At 28.4% G+C, this 14,788-nt stretch overlaps 1 protein-coding gene across 1 annotated transcript; it reads right to left on the reverse strand.

The window, feature by feature from the left end:
* Positions 1-471: 471 nt before the first annotated feature.
* Positions 472-13,827, reverse strand: LOC113366090 (endophilin-A-like; the record flags this gene model as incomplete). The annotated part of the gene is given in 9 exon segments (XM_026607641.1): positions 472-694; positions 3,415-3,533; positions 9,376-9,494; positions 10,579-10,682; positions 10,874-10,959; positions 12,369-12,435; positions 12,522-12,655; positions 13,310-13,526; positions 13,759-13,827. Coding segments are annotated over 9 exon segments (1,035 nt in total), but the record flags the coding sequence as incomplete, so codon positions are not given.
* Positions 13,828-14,788: the final 961 nt, after the last annotated feature.

The following is a 14,788-nucleotide window of genomic DNA, read 5'->3' on the forward strand; positions in this document are numbered from 1 at the left end:
ACTTATTTTTTTTAATATACAAAGTAAAATTGCTGATATATTTACTTTAAACGTTGTTACTTTAATATTATTTTACACATTTACTATAGTTAAAATAAAATTAATACTATTACTGTACATTTATAGCTCATAATTCATTAAATAATTTTTTAATATTTTAATACCAATAATAAAATAAATGGCACTTAACATACATGCACTCGTTTGCGGCATTTATAAAATAAATTCAGTTTTAGTAGCAATCTAGAAAACGTGAACATTATATTATTTCACAATCAAAAACTATGCAATATATGCTTATATTACAAAATAAATGACTTAAAATGCGTTTATAAATATTTGTTCACAATTAAAAGATTCTAAAATAACTTAATTAGACTTTGTTACATTATGCTTCATAATATTTTTTTTACATGACTGAAAACGATGCTGACAGTAATCATATAGATAACAGGTAAAACAATATCTGCTCCAATATTACTACTAAATAACACTTGCATTTGCTTGCAATTTCTTTCAAGATGGTTTCAAGTACTTTTTATCTTCGTGTTACGAAAATCAAATATTAAACATTTTATGGCAGAGGAACCGTAACTTGTACATACGTAACAGGAAAGTAGCCAGTGCGTCCATTCACAGAGCCTTCAAACCAGTTCTCATCGACTTTGTTCAACAGCATTATTACATCGTTTTCCTAAAATAACATTCTTATATAAATATATACTCCAATTATATAATGGTAACTGGTTATCAAATTTACTGGTACTGCTAATTAAATTCTTTTAATGGGACCTTTCAAGTACTCATACTAACTCTAAATATAATAAATGAGCAAGGCCTTTAATACACGAATAATCTTCTACTTGTTTTCTGAAAGTGGATCAATATCGGCTGATATTGCTAATATTTATAATAATGATGCAAAATACTTGATAAAATATTTCCTCGTCAAAATTGTATTTTTTCTTTCTCAAATAAGTTTTAGAACATTCAAAGGTGATAGATCAATTTTCTTAAACACTATTTGATTTCTATTACGAATTTTCATATTCATACTGATATCTTTCTAATTCTTGTGCTTGAAGGTTGTATTCCTAGTTGACAATATATTGCAATATAAAACCAATAACAGAGAAAAATATAGTTTTCTATCTTCTTATTGAGAGAAGTAGCTTCAATTTTACATCATCTTCATCTAATTTCCGGATTTGTTTTCGTTAACTCTTTTTGGTCTTCAGAAAACCGAAAGAGTAGAATGGTGAAGCATTTAATTTATTTATTACTGCATATTCTATTTTTTGAACTAGAATAAAAATTAGTTCATTTTGAACTAGATATCTAGTCCAAATGCCCAACTGATCTAAATGTTTTATATTTTCCTAGATGCTCGAAACGCGAATAATCTGCATTGTTCACTATTATATGCCTATTGAAGATTTAAAGAATAGAATAGCTATGTACGCTCAAGATTTCACGCCAGCCTTGGAAACAGTACAGTCATGTTTTTTCTTTTAAAAAAAGATTTATTGTAACTACCTTCTAAGAAAGCACCCTCAGTTTTCCAATGCCCATTTTCAATCACGTACCTTTCCAATTAATCATCAGCTAGCTCTTTAAATTTACCTTTATCTCTTACATATGGCGAAGATACTATATTATACACTAAATTATAACTCTCTTATTTTAATTTTTATCACTAATATGATATGTTGTGGTAACGAAAAAATAAAAGATACAAATAATCACACCAAGAATACGCTAATGACTGCGAACCCTAAAAACATATCGAATCCTTAATTTCGTAATGTATCATCGTCTTTTAGTTCAAAATTATTCGAAATGTATAACGATTAACTTGAAATTGTATTACAGTCTTTAGCTATCTCACTTTGCATTTTAAACAGAACTTTAAAAAATAAAATTTTCAGATAATTTGCAAATATTTCTGTAGTCGCGGCTTCTATAATCGTGGGCCCGTGGCATTTTGCAAACTTTGCCACCCTATAGTTACGCTTTTCAGTCTGCAGCATAAGACCCTAATTAAATCGACAACTTATTAAAATGATTTTTTTTTTACTTTTTTAACTTACTGTAGAGTAAGTTATAGTAACCGTCCAAAGAAAATTTTTGCATACCCTTACGTTTCAAAGGTATAATTAAACTAGTGGTTTATGGCATCGTGCCTTAAGTCAAAAGAACGAAACGAAATGTTCGAGGAATATTAAATGTTTTCAAATAGATTATTATAAATTCTGTAATTTCGGATAATATTTATAAGAATCAAATAAACTGAATCACAAAGTTAAAATTATTCTTTTAAAGTATATAAGTAAGCTTTAGAACTTTAATCAGAATTAAAATTGAAATCTGAATTCAAAAAAAAAAAAAAATTGGAAAAAAAATGAAATGAAAATATTCCTGCTTATAAGGATTGGTGCTGATTAGTTTTTGGGAGAGGTCGGTCCAGCCGTTTCGGAGATACGAAGTAAAGAGTGCAGGAATTGGAAATTAAGTTTTTGAGAGAACAGAGCATCCGATTTGAATGATTAAAAAAACATCCAATTCATAATAATTAGAAGACGTAGGGTTAGTTTTTGGCGAAAACAGACCCAGTCGTTATGGAGATAAGGAGCTAAAAGATTCGAAAATGGCAATTTTTGATAGAACAAAGCATCCGATTCGAATGATTCAAAAAACATTTTGCTTGTGAAGAAACCATTAGTTTTTGGGGAAGGTTATTTTTTTATTTCAAAATTTGAAAATATTTTTTTTTCGATTTCCAAAAAACTTGTCTTAAATGATTCGGATTTTAATTTTAGTTCAAGCAAAAATTCTAAAGCTCACTTATATACTTGAAATAAATAATTTTAACTTCACAATTCACAGAGATAAGTTCCTTCATTTTAAATCCGTTTGATCAAATTCTCGTGTTTTTTCGTGTAAATATATATAAAAGTTGTCGTGCGATTTATAAGCTCTTATATTTTGTCTATGAAATAATAATAATGAAAGTTACAGTATTTATAATAAAATATTTGAAAGCATTTAATATTCCCTAATTATTTCATTACGGTGCAAGAAATTGTAATATTCCCTAATTATTTCATTACGGTACAAGAAATTCCAGTAATTTGCCTTACGGCACAATGCCATACACTACTAGTTTAAGAAATAAGTAATTGAATGGTGAACATTGAAATTAGTAGATATAAATTTAATGCTCAGAACATATTACACAAAATATTAATTTTTATTAAAATTCTGAAATCAGTTTTCGCTAATTCAAACATAATTCAAAATATTACACTTGTAAAAAAAGAAAAAAAAAAACGCTTGGTGATAATACTCTTGTTTATAAGAACGAACATGCTTTTGAAAGACCAAATTAATAAAAGAGCGGTAATAAATCCTTACCTTAAAACCAAGTTCTCCTGGATTTTCAGGTTCGAAATCATATAAAGCAGTACAGCATGGCTGCTTTTTAACTTGCGGCGTTTTAGCTGGAGACCTCATTGGAGACGGTAGCGGCGAAGCTAAAAAAACAAAATCTATAAGTAAACTGCTACTTGTTACTTTTCAATTATTATATAATATATACATATCGTCTAAGCAAATAAACTTAATATAAGCAAAGCAGGTAAGCAGCGAAAGTTCTATTAATAATTTTATATTCATTCACACACATATATCTATATATAGATGTTGATTAAATAAAATACTTCTCAACAAGCATTCATCCAGATACTAAAATAGAAAGAAAACTGAAATGTGTTTTAAACTAATTTTAATCGATCCATACGTTTCGAGTTCCAATTTGACTTTTCCTCAGTGAACAACGACTGCAAAAAGTGGCATAAAAAATGAAAATTTATCAAAGAATAAAACCACTGAAGGAGAGTCAAATTGGGATTAGAAACGTATGGAACCATTAAAATTACTTTAAGAAACATATTGTAGTTTTCTTCCTATTTTATTGTCTGGATGAATGCCTGTTAAGAAGTAGTATTGTGCTTAATAACACATTTATCACCATCTGAAAAATTATTATATACCTTTATATACATATATAAATTCGTTTTGTAAAATGTTATTGAACATATAATTGCTCTTAATTGAAATATTACATGTTCAATTAGAAGCTTTGTTTTACGTTACTACTAACGATAAGAATTTTTTATGTATTTCTTTTTTGTTTTTTCATACGGCAGCAAATATTTACTATGAATACATACCAACAACGAACAAACAATTGTTTGTTAAGATATCAAGATCAAGATCATACAAATCTCAAGATATAGTTCTGACAAATGTAACATATATGTATTAATAGCGTCCACAAATCAAGTGCAATATTAACAAAAAAAAACATGTTATTTTTAAACGTTTTAAAGACCAAGTTTGTTTTTATCAGAAAATCCGACTTGCTAATTTTCTGTGTCTACAATTTTTCAAGTCATTTTGAAGTGTTCGATACAAAACTTGCAAGAAGTGTGAGTGAAAGCCAAAATTTTGGACGTTTTTTCAAAAAACGCTGCATCGATTTAAAAAAATTAAAAGACATTAGATGAATTTTGATCTAGAATTATTTATCTAGATTAGTTTTTCGCGACGGTCAAATGAGCAATTTCTTCACAATTAGTAGATAAGTGCAAAATTATTCGTCCACGTTTCTCTGAACAGATTCTATAAATTCAAAAACTGTTCGCAAAATATCAATTGAAAATCGTCTGATTAGTTTTCGGTAAAGATCTGCCGGGCAATTTCTTTGTAACTGCTGATTTTTTTTATGATTTTGATAAAACATTGTATGATAAGAGTATTTGTTCTTAAAAAACTCTCTGATATATCACAGGCTTACGAATTACGAAGTTTATCATCACAATCAAATATCAATTCTCATTGATTAAGTCGATTATTTACATATTTCGGGAAATTTATGCAACTTACACGCACCTCTTTTAAATTTATTAAATTATTTAAAGATAATTTAAAATATCATGTTTTTATTGATGTACGCCTAATTATTACATGGTTAATATTACATATATACTCTGCCAGTAAAGATGTTCAAATAAAAATAGCATTATTTATATCAAAAGCAGATCTAACATGAAGCCCAAATATATTCACAAAGTTGTCAAATGAAACCATAGACCTTACACTAATTGTTAGTGCAAGGTCTATGATTGAAACAGTTATATACATAAACACGTACACACATACATACTCATACAAATACTTACATATGAAACGTGCATAAATATAATTTAATTTAATAATTTGCCTTTGTGGATGAAATATTCAAAGCAGTACTAATTTCTCATTTCTAATTTTAAAAATATGTAGAAGCATAACTATAATTATATTTAAAATTAGTAAGCATTAGTACCATACGTGTCTGGGAGGAAACAAATAAGTAACTAGCAAATTCAGATAATTACTGATATATTATTTGGTCCGATCCATGCGAATATATTTACAGTAGCACAAAAAACATGCTGCAAAAATTAAACTAATACCCCACATGCTTAAGGAAAAAAGTGCACATTTATTTTACTAAAGGAATGTTTACCATTTGCAGACTTTGGAGCCTGCCCGTTCCCTGGGAATAATTCCAACGTGTTTGGCTTATTCACCGGCGATCCGGCATTGGACGAGCCGCCTGTGTAATACCGTAATTAAAATAAATTTCATTTACTAATTGATATCGAATTCGATTACGCATTAATTATAAATTTTTATTTAGCTTAACTTTTCATTGTAATAAATAATCATCTTTCAGTGGTTTGTAAGTTTCGAAGTGTATGGAAACAAGTTTAGCTTTAAATTTTTTTCTCTTAAAACACTGAACTAGCACCAGAGAAAGCTCATCGCATCAAAAGTATGTAGGTACTTTTAGTTTTTAAAAATTATAAAAAGATCCTATCTACTACGTTTTATTTTATGTCGTCGTAGTTGCAGGTTACTTTCTTTTAATCCTTTCGCAACGGCTCGGTTTTCCGTAGCAGTGACACTGCTGTACGAGCCGGCAAGCCGCCCAAGTATTTATTGCACGGCATATATTAAAATTTTCCAATGATTATCAATAGGAATATCTTAAAATAAAAAATAACACTTCTAAATGATTAAAATTTTCAATATTAAGTCAGTATTCTCAATTATTTATTTATTCTCAACTAGATATCACTTCACTCAATAAGTCCGTAGGATAACTAAGAAAAACCAAATTTTTTGGCAAAATTCTTTTTTTTATTCAATATAGTTTTCTTCGAAGACGATATACCGATTATAGCGAACTTCAAACTTTCAGAAACCATTTTTGTAGTACGATTTGTTCTTTACCACAAACTTCCACAGCGAGATCTCTCTTTTGAGATCTGTGAATGGTATATGGTCTCTGGGAAACAGTTCTAGATAATATAATGAGTGGGAAAACAGTTCAGAGCCCAATTCGTGTTTTTTGCCACTGTTTTCACGGATTTGTGACGTGGTGCGATGTCCCGATAAAGCAGCACGGTTTTCTTTTTCAAATGGAGCCGTTTTTCCGATTTTGATCTTCAAATGTTCCAATAACTTTGTACAATAGTCACTATTGATGGTTTGGTCTTCCTCAAGATATTTGATGAAGATCATTTATTGCAAATACCAAAAAATTGACGCCATACCCTTGCCAGATGCTTGTTTGCATTTCTTCTCGTCATTGTCTCTAGTCCGCATAGCTGACTGTCTATTCAACTCCGGAGTTCAGTGGTGAAGCCAGGTGATATCCATGGTGACATATTGATGCAAAAAATCAGTTTTATTTCGATTAAGTAGCTCCAAATATTCTTACGAATCATCAATTCGCTATGCTATTGGTCAAATGTGAGTTCTCCACCATTTGCCTCGATTTGGCGCAGTCAGTTTTGCGCAAGCACAGATAACACTTATCAAGCGATACTTTGGCAGCAATAGTATTTTTACCCATCGAAAAGCAATGATAAATCATCCCACGAAATTGCTTTAAATTCATGGTTCCGAAAAACTCAAAAGTAGCGTCACTTGAACCTCTGTAACTTGTAAAGTAATCGTCGGATTGTCATGAAATTTAGACATATATCTTCTTGAAGCTGTTACTTTCTACAAATCATATGGAAGATTACATAGCTACATCATCTATGTGTTATCCTACGGACTTATTGAGTGACGTAATATGTCTATATTGACACTCATACACGCAGATCGCCTGCGATTAGAGTACTAAAATTTTAATTATGTTCGTAAACCTGCAATAGTGCTTAAAATTTTGCTCAGTGTTAGAGTGAAAGAAAAAATTATCTATTTTAATATCTGGTATATGGTAGAGAATTACTTCCAATTTTAAATGACATTTGATAATCACGTAATACGTAAGGCTTAAAAGCATAAGAAAAAGTATTGCAATACATTTTCTTACGTTACTTTAATGTACCGAAAAATAAAAACTAGAAATATTACCACAAACCATATGTCCCTTTCAGGTTTCAAATTAAATTCGTTCAACTGTCTTATAATCATTCAAATAGTACATTTAAATTCTGGACTAACAAGACAAACTCAACAACACAACAAGTAATGATACTTTTTGGAATAAAACTAATATTAAATGTGAAAATCTTATTGTCGATGATAATGTAATCAATTTTATTATACACGAAAAAAATTCTGGTTTATGAAATATGAATAAATATCATTAGTTAGTCATTAGTTTATCAAAGTAAAGGTTATCGAGTTAAAATATAAATTCATTTATATTGTTTATTATTAAGTTTAACATTTTCTGCTATGTTTTAATAATGTTTAACAAGCGCTTGTATTTTGAATAAGCCAAATAGCAAAAGTGCTTTAATGATAAGATTTTTTAAAAATAGTGTTCATGAATCCCTCTATTGATAAAACAAAACAGAACAAATCACCAACCTCAAACAAAGCTTTGTAAAATATAAAATAAAACTACAAGATTTCCAAAAAATAAGCAAAAATAAATGAGAAATAAGTAGTAATCATTAATCTCACACATATATCATACAATGATTGCTTTATAAATTCAATAATTTTTTTACACATCGAGTAAATTGCGTTTCTGCTATATGCATTATGCTGAAAAGATTTGAGAAACTAAATCAAACAATGCTTTAAAAATTCCTCAACATCAGAAACCGCCACACTTTCAAAAAGTTCAAGTTTTACTATTTCTCATGAAAAATTATATTCGTCTACATTCGTAATTAAAAAGAAATGTGCATTGCTGTTAAATTTGTCGTTCAACTTTTAAGTACACTTATGTAAATTACTAACTTATTTCTGTTTTATCTTGTTTCTTCGCCAAATTTTAAATAATTTGGGCAATGATTGATTTTTGTATGTACAAAACTGTTCCGGACAGCATTAACAATAAAACTTCCTGTTTCGCAGTATAAATAAAGCAGTTTTGGTGACAAAATATCCACATTGCTATAAAAGTATATTTATAAAATCTTATAGCAATACTATCAAAGTGCAGGGATATATATGGAAACTGTGATATCCACAAATTTGAATTTTACAATCAGTAGGATATATACAGATACTACTACATAGACCATTCAAACACAATTAAAATAAATTATATTAAACACACAATAAACCTGACAATATGATGAATAAAACAAAATAAAAAATAACTGATTAAATCCAAATTGTTAGTCAATTTTGAGTTTTGAAAGTAAAAATGATTAACTATAAAATATAATAAATATTAAACTAAAACATGTGAATTGATTAATTATAAAATCAATTATTTTCAAAATGATTTGTCAAATAAATTTAGAATAGCATTAATAAAACGGAATATCAAAATTGATAAAATTATATCAGTATAATAAATTAATTTAAAAAAAAATAGATATGGCCGATTAGATGCCCAATAATATATGTTCTATTCATCATAAATGTAACCGTTGGTTCAAAAATAAAATTAAAAACTAAACTCAAATAAAAATAAATTAAAACAACTAAAAATAAACAAACCTGTCGTCCATGGATCATGAACATTATTTTTATTCTTAGCCTGGTATGGCGGTGGCATTTGAAATGCGTCCCATCCATTCATTAAATCATTATTTGTCGAGTTGTTATAATTATTCTTATTGTTTGAAAAGCCATTACTACCGTTGCTATTGGAATTATTAATGATACTAGGATTGAAACCAATTATCCTATGAGATCCTGTCGTCATTTGTGTATTTCTTATGTTATTCTGATTAGAAATATTACTCGAGGAAGACGTAAATCTCTGACTGCTATTGTTTTGATTATTTTGTGTGCTATTGAACAATGAAATATTATTAGATGAGCCGTAGGGATTAGAAAGGGAACCGGAGGAGGGCGTGTGTCTCCCACCATTTACTCCACCTTCTAAAACGCCTTCGATATGCAAATCCGCTAGAGTTTTCGGCACAAACTCCATCTTCGGTCGGCTTGCTGCTTCCTCTTTTCTGAAAAAAAGAAAGATTCATTTTTGAATGAATCTGACATACCTATTTATAATATAAAATTACATTCTGACAGTAGGCAAATTTCGTAGCATTAACCACTTAATGCTTACGGCCGTGCTCAGTTAGTTCGGTCATAGGAATTTTTAAACTGATCGGAACTTGTTGGACGATCAGATCACCAAAAGAAATGTATAAAAAATGTAATTTATTTTACTATATATATTAATGTAAACAAGTTTCATTAACTTCAATACTTTAAATATAATTACATTTACATCGATTCCTTCATTTGTTATTATAAACTAAGCTACACTTTTTTTAAATCTTTTATGTATAGTAATAGCATTTTAAATACATTGTAATAATAAGAAAAATATGATTAGTTTTTTCCAATATTTTTTTTTAAATTGGTGCATTAAGTGGTTAATTATGTACCCAGTTATGTGATGTTAGATAATATATAGGCCATTATATAGGCTGCAAAATAAGCAGCCTATGCATATTTATACAAGTGGTTCGGATTATTTTTTGTATTTCTGTATATAATTTCTATGTAGTTTAGTGAAAAGAAAAGATCTGTGAACATCAATGTATATTTAACGAAATATTGTGTATCTTTCTAGAAGGTAAAATAATTTTACTTCGAACACAGTGTGTCATTCATGTACTAGCTAGTTATGAGGAACTCGTATTAAAACAGTTATCGTCAGAGATTAATTCTTTTGTTCAACTCATTAAAAAAAGTACATTGCTGGTAACGAGCCCAATCAATATTAAAATAATAAACCTTTCATGTTTGTAACAAACTCACAGTGTTAGGTATAGAGGGAATTCTACTATTTCAGCCACTATTATGATATTAACGCCCTTATAATATTAACAACTTTAGGTGGTATGTTTTTCCAACAATATTGAACAAATTTGCCGCCAAATGAACAAATTTAATGTTTGAAAACGTCATGAAAAATAAAATACAAAAGTGTAATCTAACTATTCTTAAAATATATAAATACCAATTTCCCAGTTATTTTAAATATAACAATGTTCGAGTTGAACTACAAGAAAAAAGAAACATTTTACATACTTTTCTAGAAGAGTTTCTGTTAAGTTCTTTAATATCTCTGTGCACTGCTGATGGTAGTCCAAAAGTCCTTCGGCAAACGTTGCTAATTGTGAAACTTGTTCTACCTGGATAATATTAAATATATTTTTTTAATCATTTGCGATTATACACGATACAACGTGGGATTCATTGGAATCTATTTCAATAATGCTTTAAGCAGTAATATTGATACAATTTTAAATTTTAGAAAAATAATAATTATTGAAGGTGATTATTGTTTACATTACAATTTGAGTACCGAATAGCAAAAACTTACATCGTTTTCAAGTAGATTGAACATTCCAACTTGCGCAAGGTGCAAGGACTCCGCAAATTTATCCTCCGCTTGGCGAATTTCATCATCTGTAATATGAGATCCTGTGTTGACGACATTTATGGACCAGGCATGTCAAAGTGTCATGTGTGAAAACAAAGCAGCATGTCCATTGGCATATCATAAATTAAATCAAGATACATGAAAAAAATAAAGAAAAATAACCATATCAGCATTCACTATCAATAAATGAATTAATTACAAAAATGAAAACAAAACATAACATGTGTCTATCAATTATAAAATAGTGATACAAGCTGTCTGCAAAATAAAGGTAAACATCCAAAATATTTTACAAAGCAAATAAACATAAATTGTAATTTCAAACTCAGTAAAGCATCCAATTTTAAAAGCAAAAAACTACTGCATGTTTTGTAATGTTAAAATGTCATTCTACAATTTTTAAATACTAAAATCTAATATCAGCAGTTATAAATTTAGCATACTTCAATGCATTTAAAATCACCTCAAATAATTCATAGAAGGAAATATTTCCTATATAAGTCCACGGTCTTCAAACTTCGAAAATAATGTATAGCAAAATTCAAAATATTACCATTGCGGGTATGTTCATAAAACTTAACCTTACATACCAAAAGTAAAGCAAGAAATATGAAAGAATGATTTATTAAAACATGAAACAGTAAATAAACTAACAATGAAATATGTATGTCTTTATAAATATATAAACATTGAACTTAATGTATACGGCGGCATCTTTAGTTTCACAAAAATTTTAATTTAAAATAAAAAAAAGACGTCTTGATAAATTTATAAATCGCTAAGTACACATGGCGTATACTTCATGTCTTCATTATAAAACCGTAATTGTAAGAAGTAGTTTGCATCATACCAAAGACTATTTAATGCTACTGTAAAATGGTCGAACCTAAAAAAAAGCTTTCAACATATTTTCTGCAAAAATATTTTTTGGAATATCATATATAAATTGCTAACTACACTCAAGTTTCCATAAAAAATCAAGGCTCAGACTACAAAAATATTCCTAAATTCGTTTAAATTCAAATCATGTTTCAAGAAGATATTTATTGAATCAATTACGATAATCTCGGACATACCATTTGCGGCATGCCCACTTCTAGAAGGACTCGAATAAGGACTTCGCGCTAGATTGTTAAAAATATTATTAAAGTTGTTTAATCAGCTATAAAATTAAAATAAAAACCTCAGCCAGTATAATGAACATTTCTATTAAATAATCGTCAAATCACAAAAATATCTATTGAAAATAAACGTGATTCAAATGTTTCCTTAAAAATAACAAAAATATTGAAGTGACGAAAAAAATCAGTAGCAAAAATGTATAAAAAATAAAGTAACTGAGTGGTAAAAATTGGTTTAAATTAGTGTATTAGGTAAGTATTAAGGGTTTAACACTAATAAATTAAACTAATAATAGAAAAAGTTAGATTATTACCTTTAGCTTGCCTTCTCCTTTTGCAATCAAAATCTAGTCTCCGACCTTGTAGTTTTTTCCTGTGATGCTATATTTTTAATATAAAAAATATAAGAGAAAATGATTTAATGAAATTAAAAACACGACATATACATTACTATAATGGGTACATACCATAACCTCTTTAAGATCTTTGGTTTGTAAGTGATGTAAAGGTTCTAGGAAATTTTGTTTAATATTATCGTCAAGTGAATATTTAACGTCTGCCATCTGTTTGAGGGCTTCACCCATTTCAATGAGCGCCAATGCTGGAAATAGATTAAATAATATTTAATATATATTAATAATATTTACGCAAAAATTTGTAGGTATTTAAGTGAACATTATTCATAAAATGGAAATTATAAAATAATTTTTAACGAAGCAAACATGGGGTTCAAAAAAAAGTTGCCAGTCATTGTCTCGAAGCTTTCAAAAAGGATGTATATTTAAAAATTAATTTTAAAGCTACATAATGTTTTTAAAAAGCTGGACTGAAAAAAGATAAGAATTTATGCAGTAAGCTTGATTAAATCTGTTTATGGAACCAATATATTGTAGCAAACAGATAAATACAGTAATGATGATTATCCAACTAAGAAAAATAATATAAAAATCACGTTTACTTCTCATCATTATCGCATTATCGAATTTCTATAATATTTTCTTGAACTAGTTACAGTAAATATTATTATTCCCATGTCTATTAATTCTACTGATCAATATCTCCATTATGGCATTATCGAATCGCTTTGCTAAAAAAGTTATTACTGGTAAAAATAAGATATGATTCAACTATCTGAAGCCAAAAGTATATTTCTATAAAAAACGATCTAAAGCGTTCTACGTACAGTAAATTTTTCCTTAGGGGTGCTTAAAGTTTCAATTTATTCCATAATATTTCCAACATATGTGTTTCTTACCAAAAACTGTATCATCGCCAAGTTTCTTTCCATATGTCAACATGCAATCTCCCAACACGCCTTCTGGTTGGGGATACGTATTTGTTTTTGCCTGCCCTGACAATTTTGAAATGCCCTTAACAGCTGCCATTTTCGCTCTAGCATTTGGATTTGGTTGTAAATATTCTTTGGTTTTTAGCTGAAGCTCTTCAACTAATTCAACTGTGACGTCCGTTTTCTAGGCGAAAATAATTATTTAAAATGTATGCAATTATATTTGAGATATTTAAATATTTACATTTGTCGTAATGTAAAATTATTTTCTAGAAACGATCAGAACATGGTTGCAATAATGTATAATATATGTTAATTATTATATTTAGATTTCATTTTTCAAAATCACGAAATCATTTTTTCAAATATTAATTGAATCAAAAAAGTTAAGTAATAGAAGCTACGAAAGAACTCACCCTTTCCATGTCCATAAAATCCAAATCCAATTTGGTGCCTTCCGCACCGCCCATTTTTTCTGTGACATACTGAAACAAAGTAAACGAAAATTAATGACTAAATATAAATATATCTCTTAAATGTATCGATGTTTAATCGTGTGTATTTGAAAGTACACTCATAAATGCACCATATAGTTATCTCCAATACGGTATTGAAAAGAGATTATATAAATCTATTACAAATAAGTCAAGGTTGCATTCAAATTCCATGCGTTCTGCACAGATGAAACATTTGAAAACTTTTGGTATCCAATACTTTATTTTAACTTGTTGTAAGTGGCATTTTGCTTTGGAGTAAGTTGGTAAAACTATCAGATGTGTAAATAGCTATTTTAAAAATTCTAAAGATAGGATTTTGAAGTTTTGACACAATCATTCATTATTCAACCCATGAATGAATTTTCGTAACTAAACCACGTTTCGTAAGGCTATGACGACTCATTATGAACAACATGACTGAATTTTATAACTAAACCAATTGAATTTATAACGAAACCATATGAATGAATTTTCATAACCAAACCACTTTTCGTAGGGCTACAATATTTGAGGATATTTGTTAGGATCATGGTTTCTATCATCATACAAAGCTACACAATTATAAAGGAACGACCTGGAAAATCTTTACCTAAGAACTGATCATCATTGCTTCCAACAGATATTATTTGATAGAAGCTTTAGATGCAGCCGATTCAAAAGACAAATTTGGCTCATATACATATACACATACCTTTTTCCAATTTTGATTTCAAACGATTTAGAATGACTTGAAAAAAACTAAATGTAGCAAATTGGATTTTCTGTCAAAAAAGTACTCAAAAAATATTTTGAATCATAAATTAAATGCGTATAATATTGTTTATGCGTATCTAGAATATTAAGTTTCAGTCTTTTAGTTAAAGTCGAAAACATTCCGAAAAATTAATAGTCTTTCTATTTTTTTTATAAAATACCGCATTTTATTTATTTACAATATTATTTATTATAA

Source organism: Ctenocephalides felis, unplaced genomic scaffold (assembly GCF_003426905.1).
Source record: "Ctenocephalides felis isolate EL2017-DRISC unplaced genomic scaffold, ASM342690v1 CF-g0.4_SCAFFOLD_01170, whole genome shotgun sequence".
NCBI classification, from domain to species: Eukaryota; Metazoa; Arthropoda; class Insecta; order Siphonaptera; family Pulicidae; genus Ctenocephalides; species Ctenocephalides felis.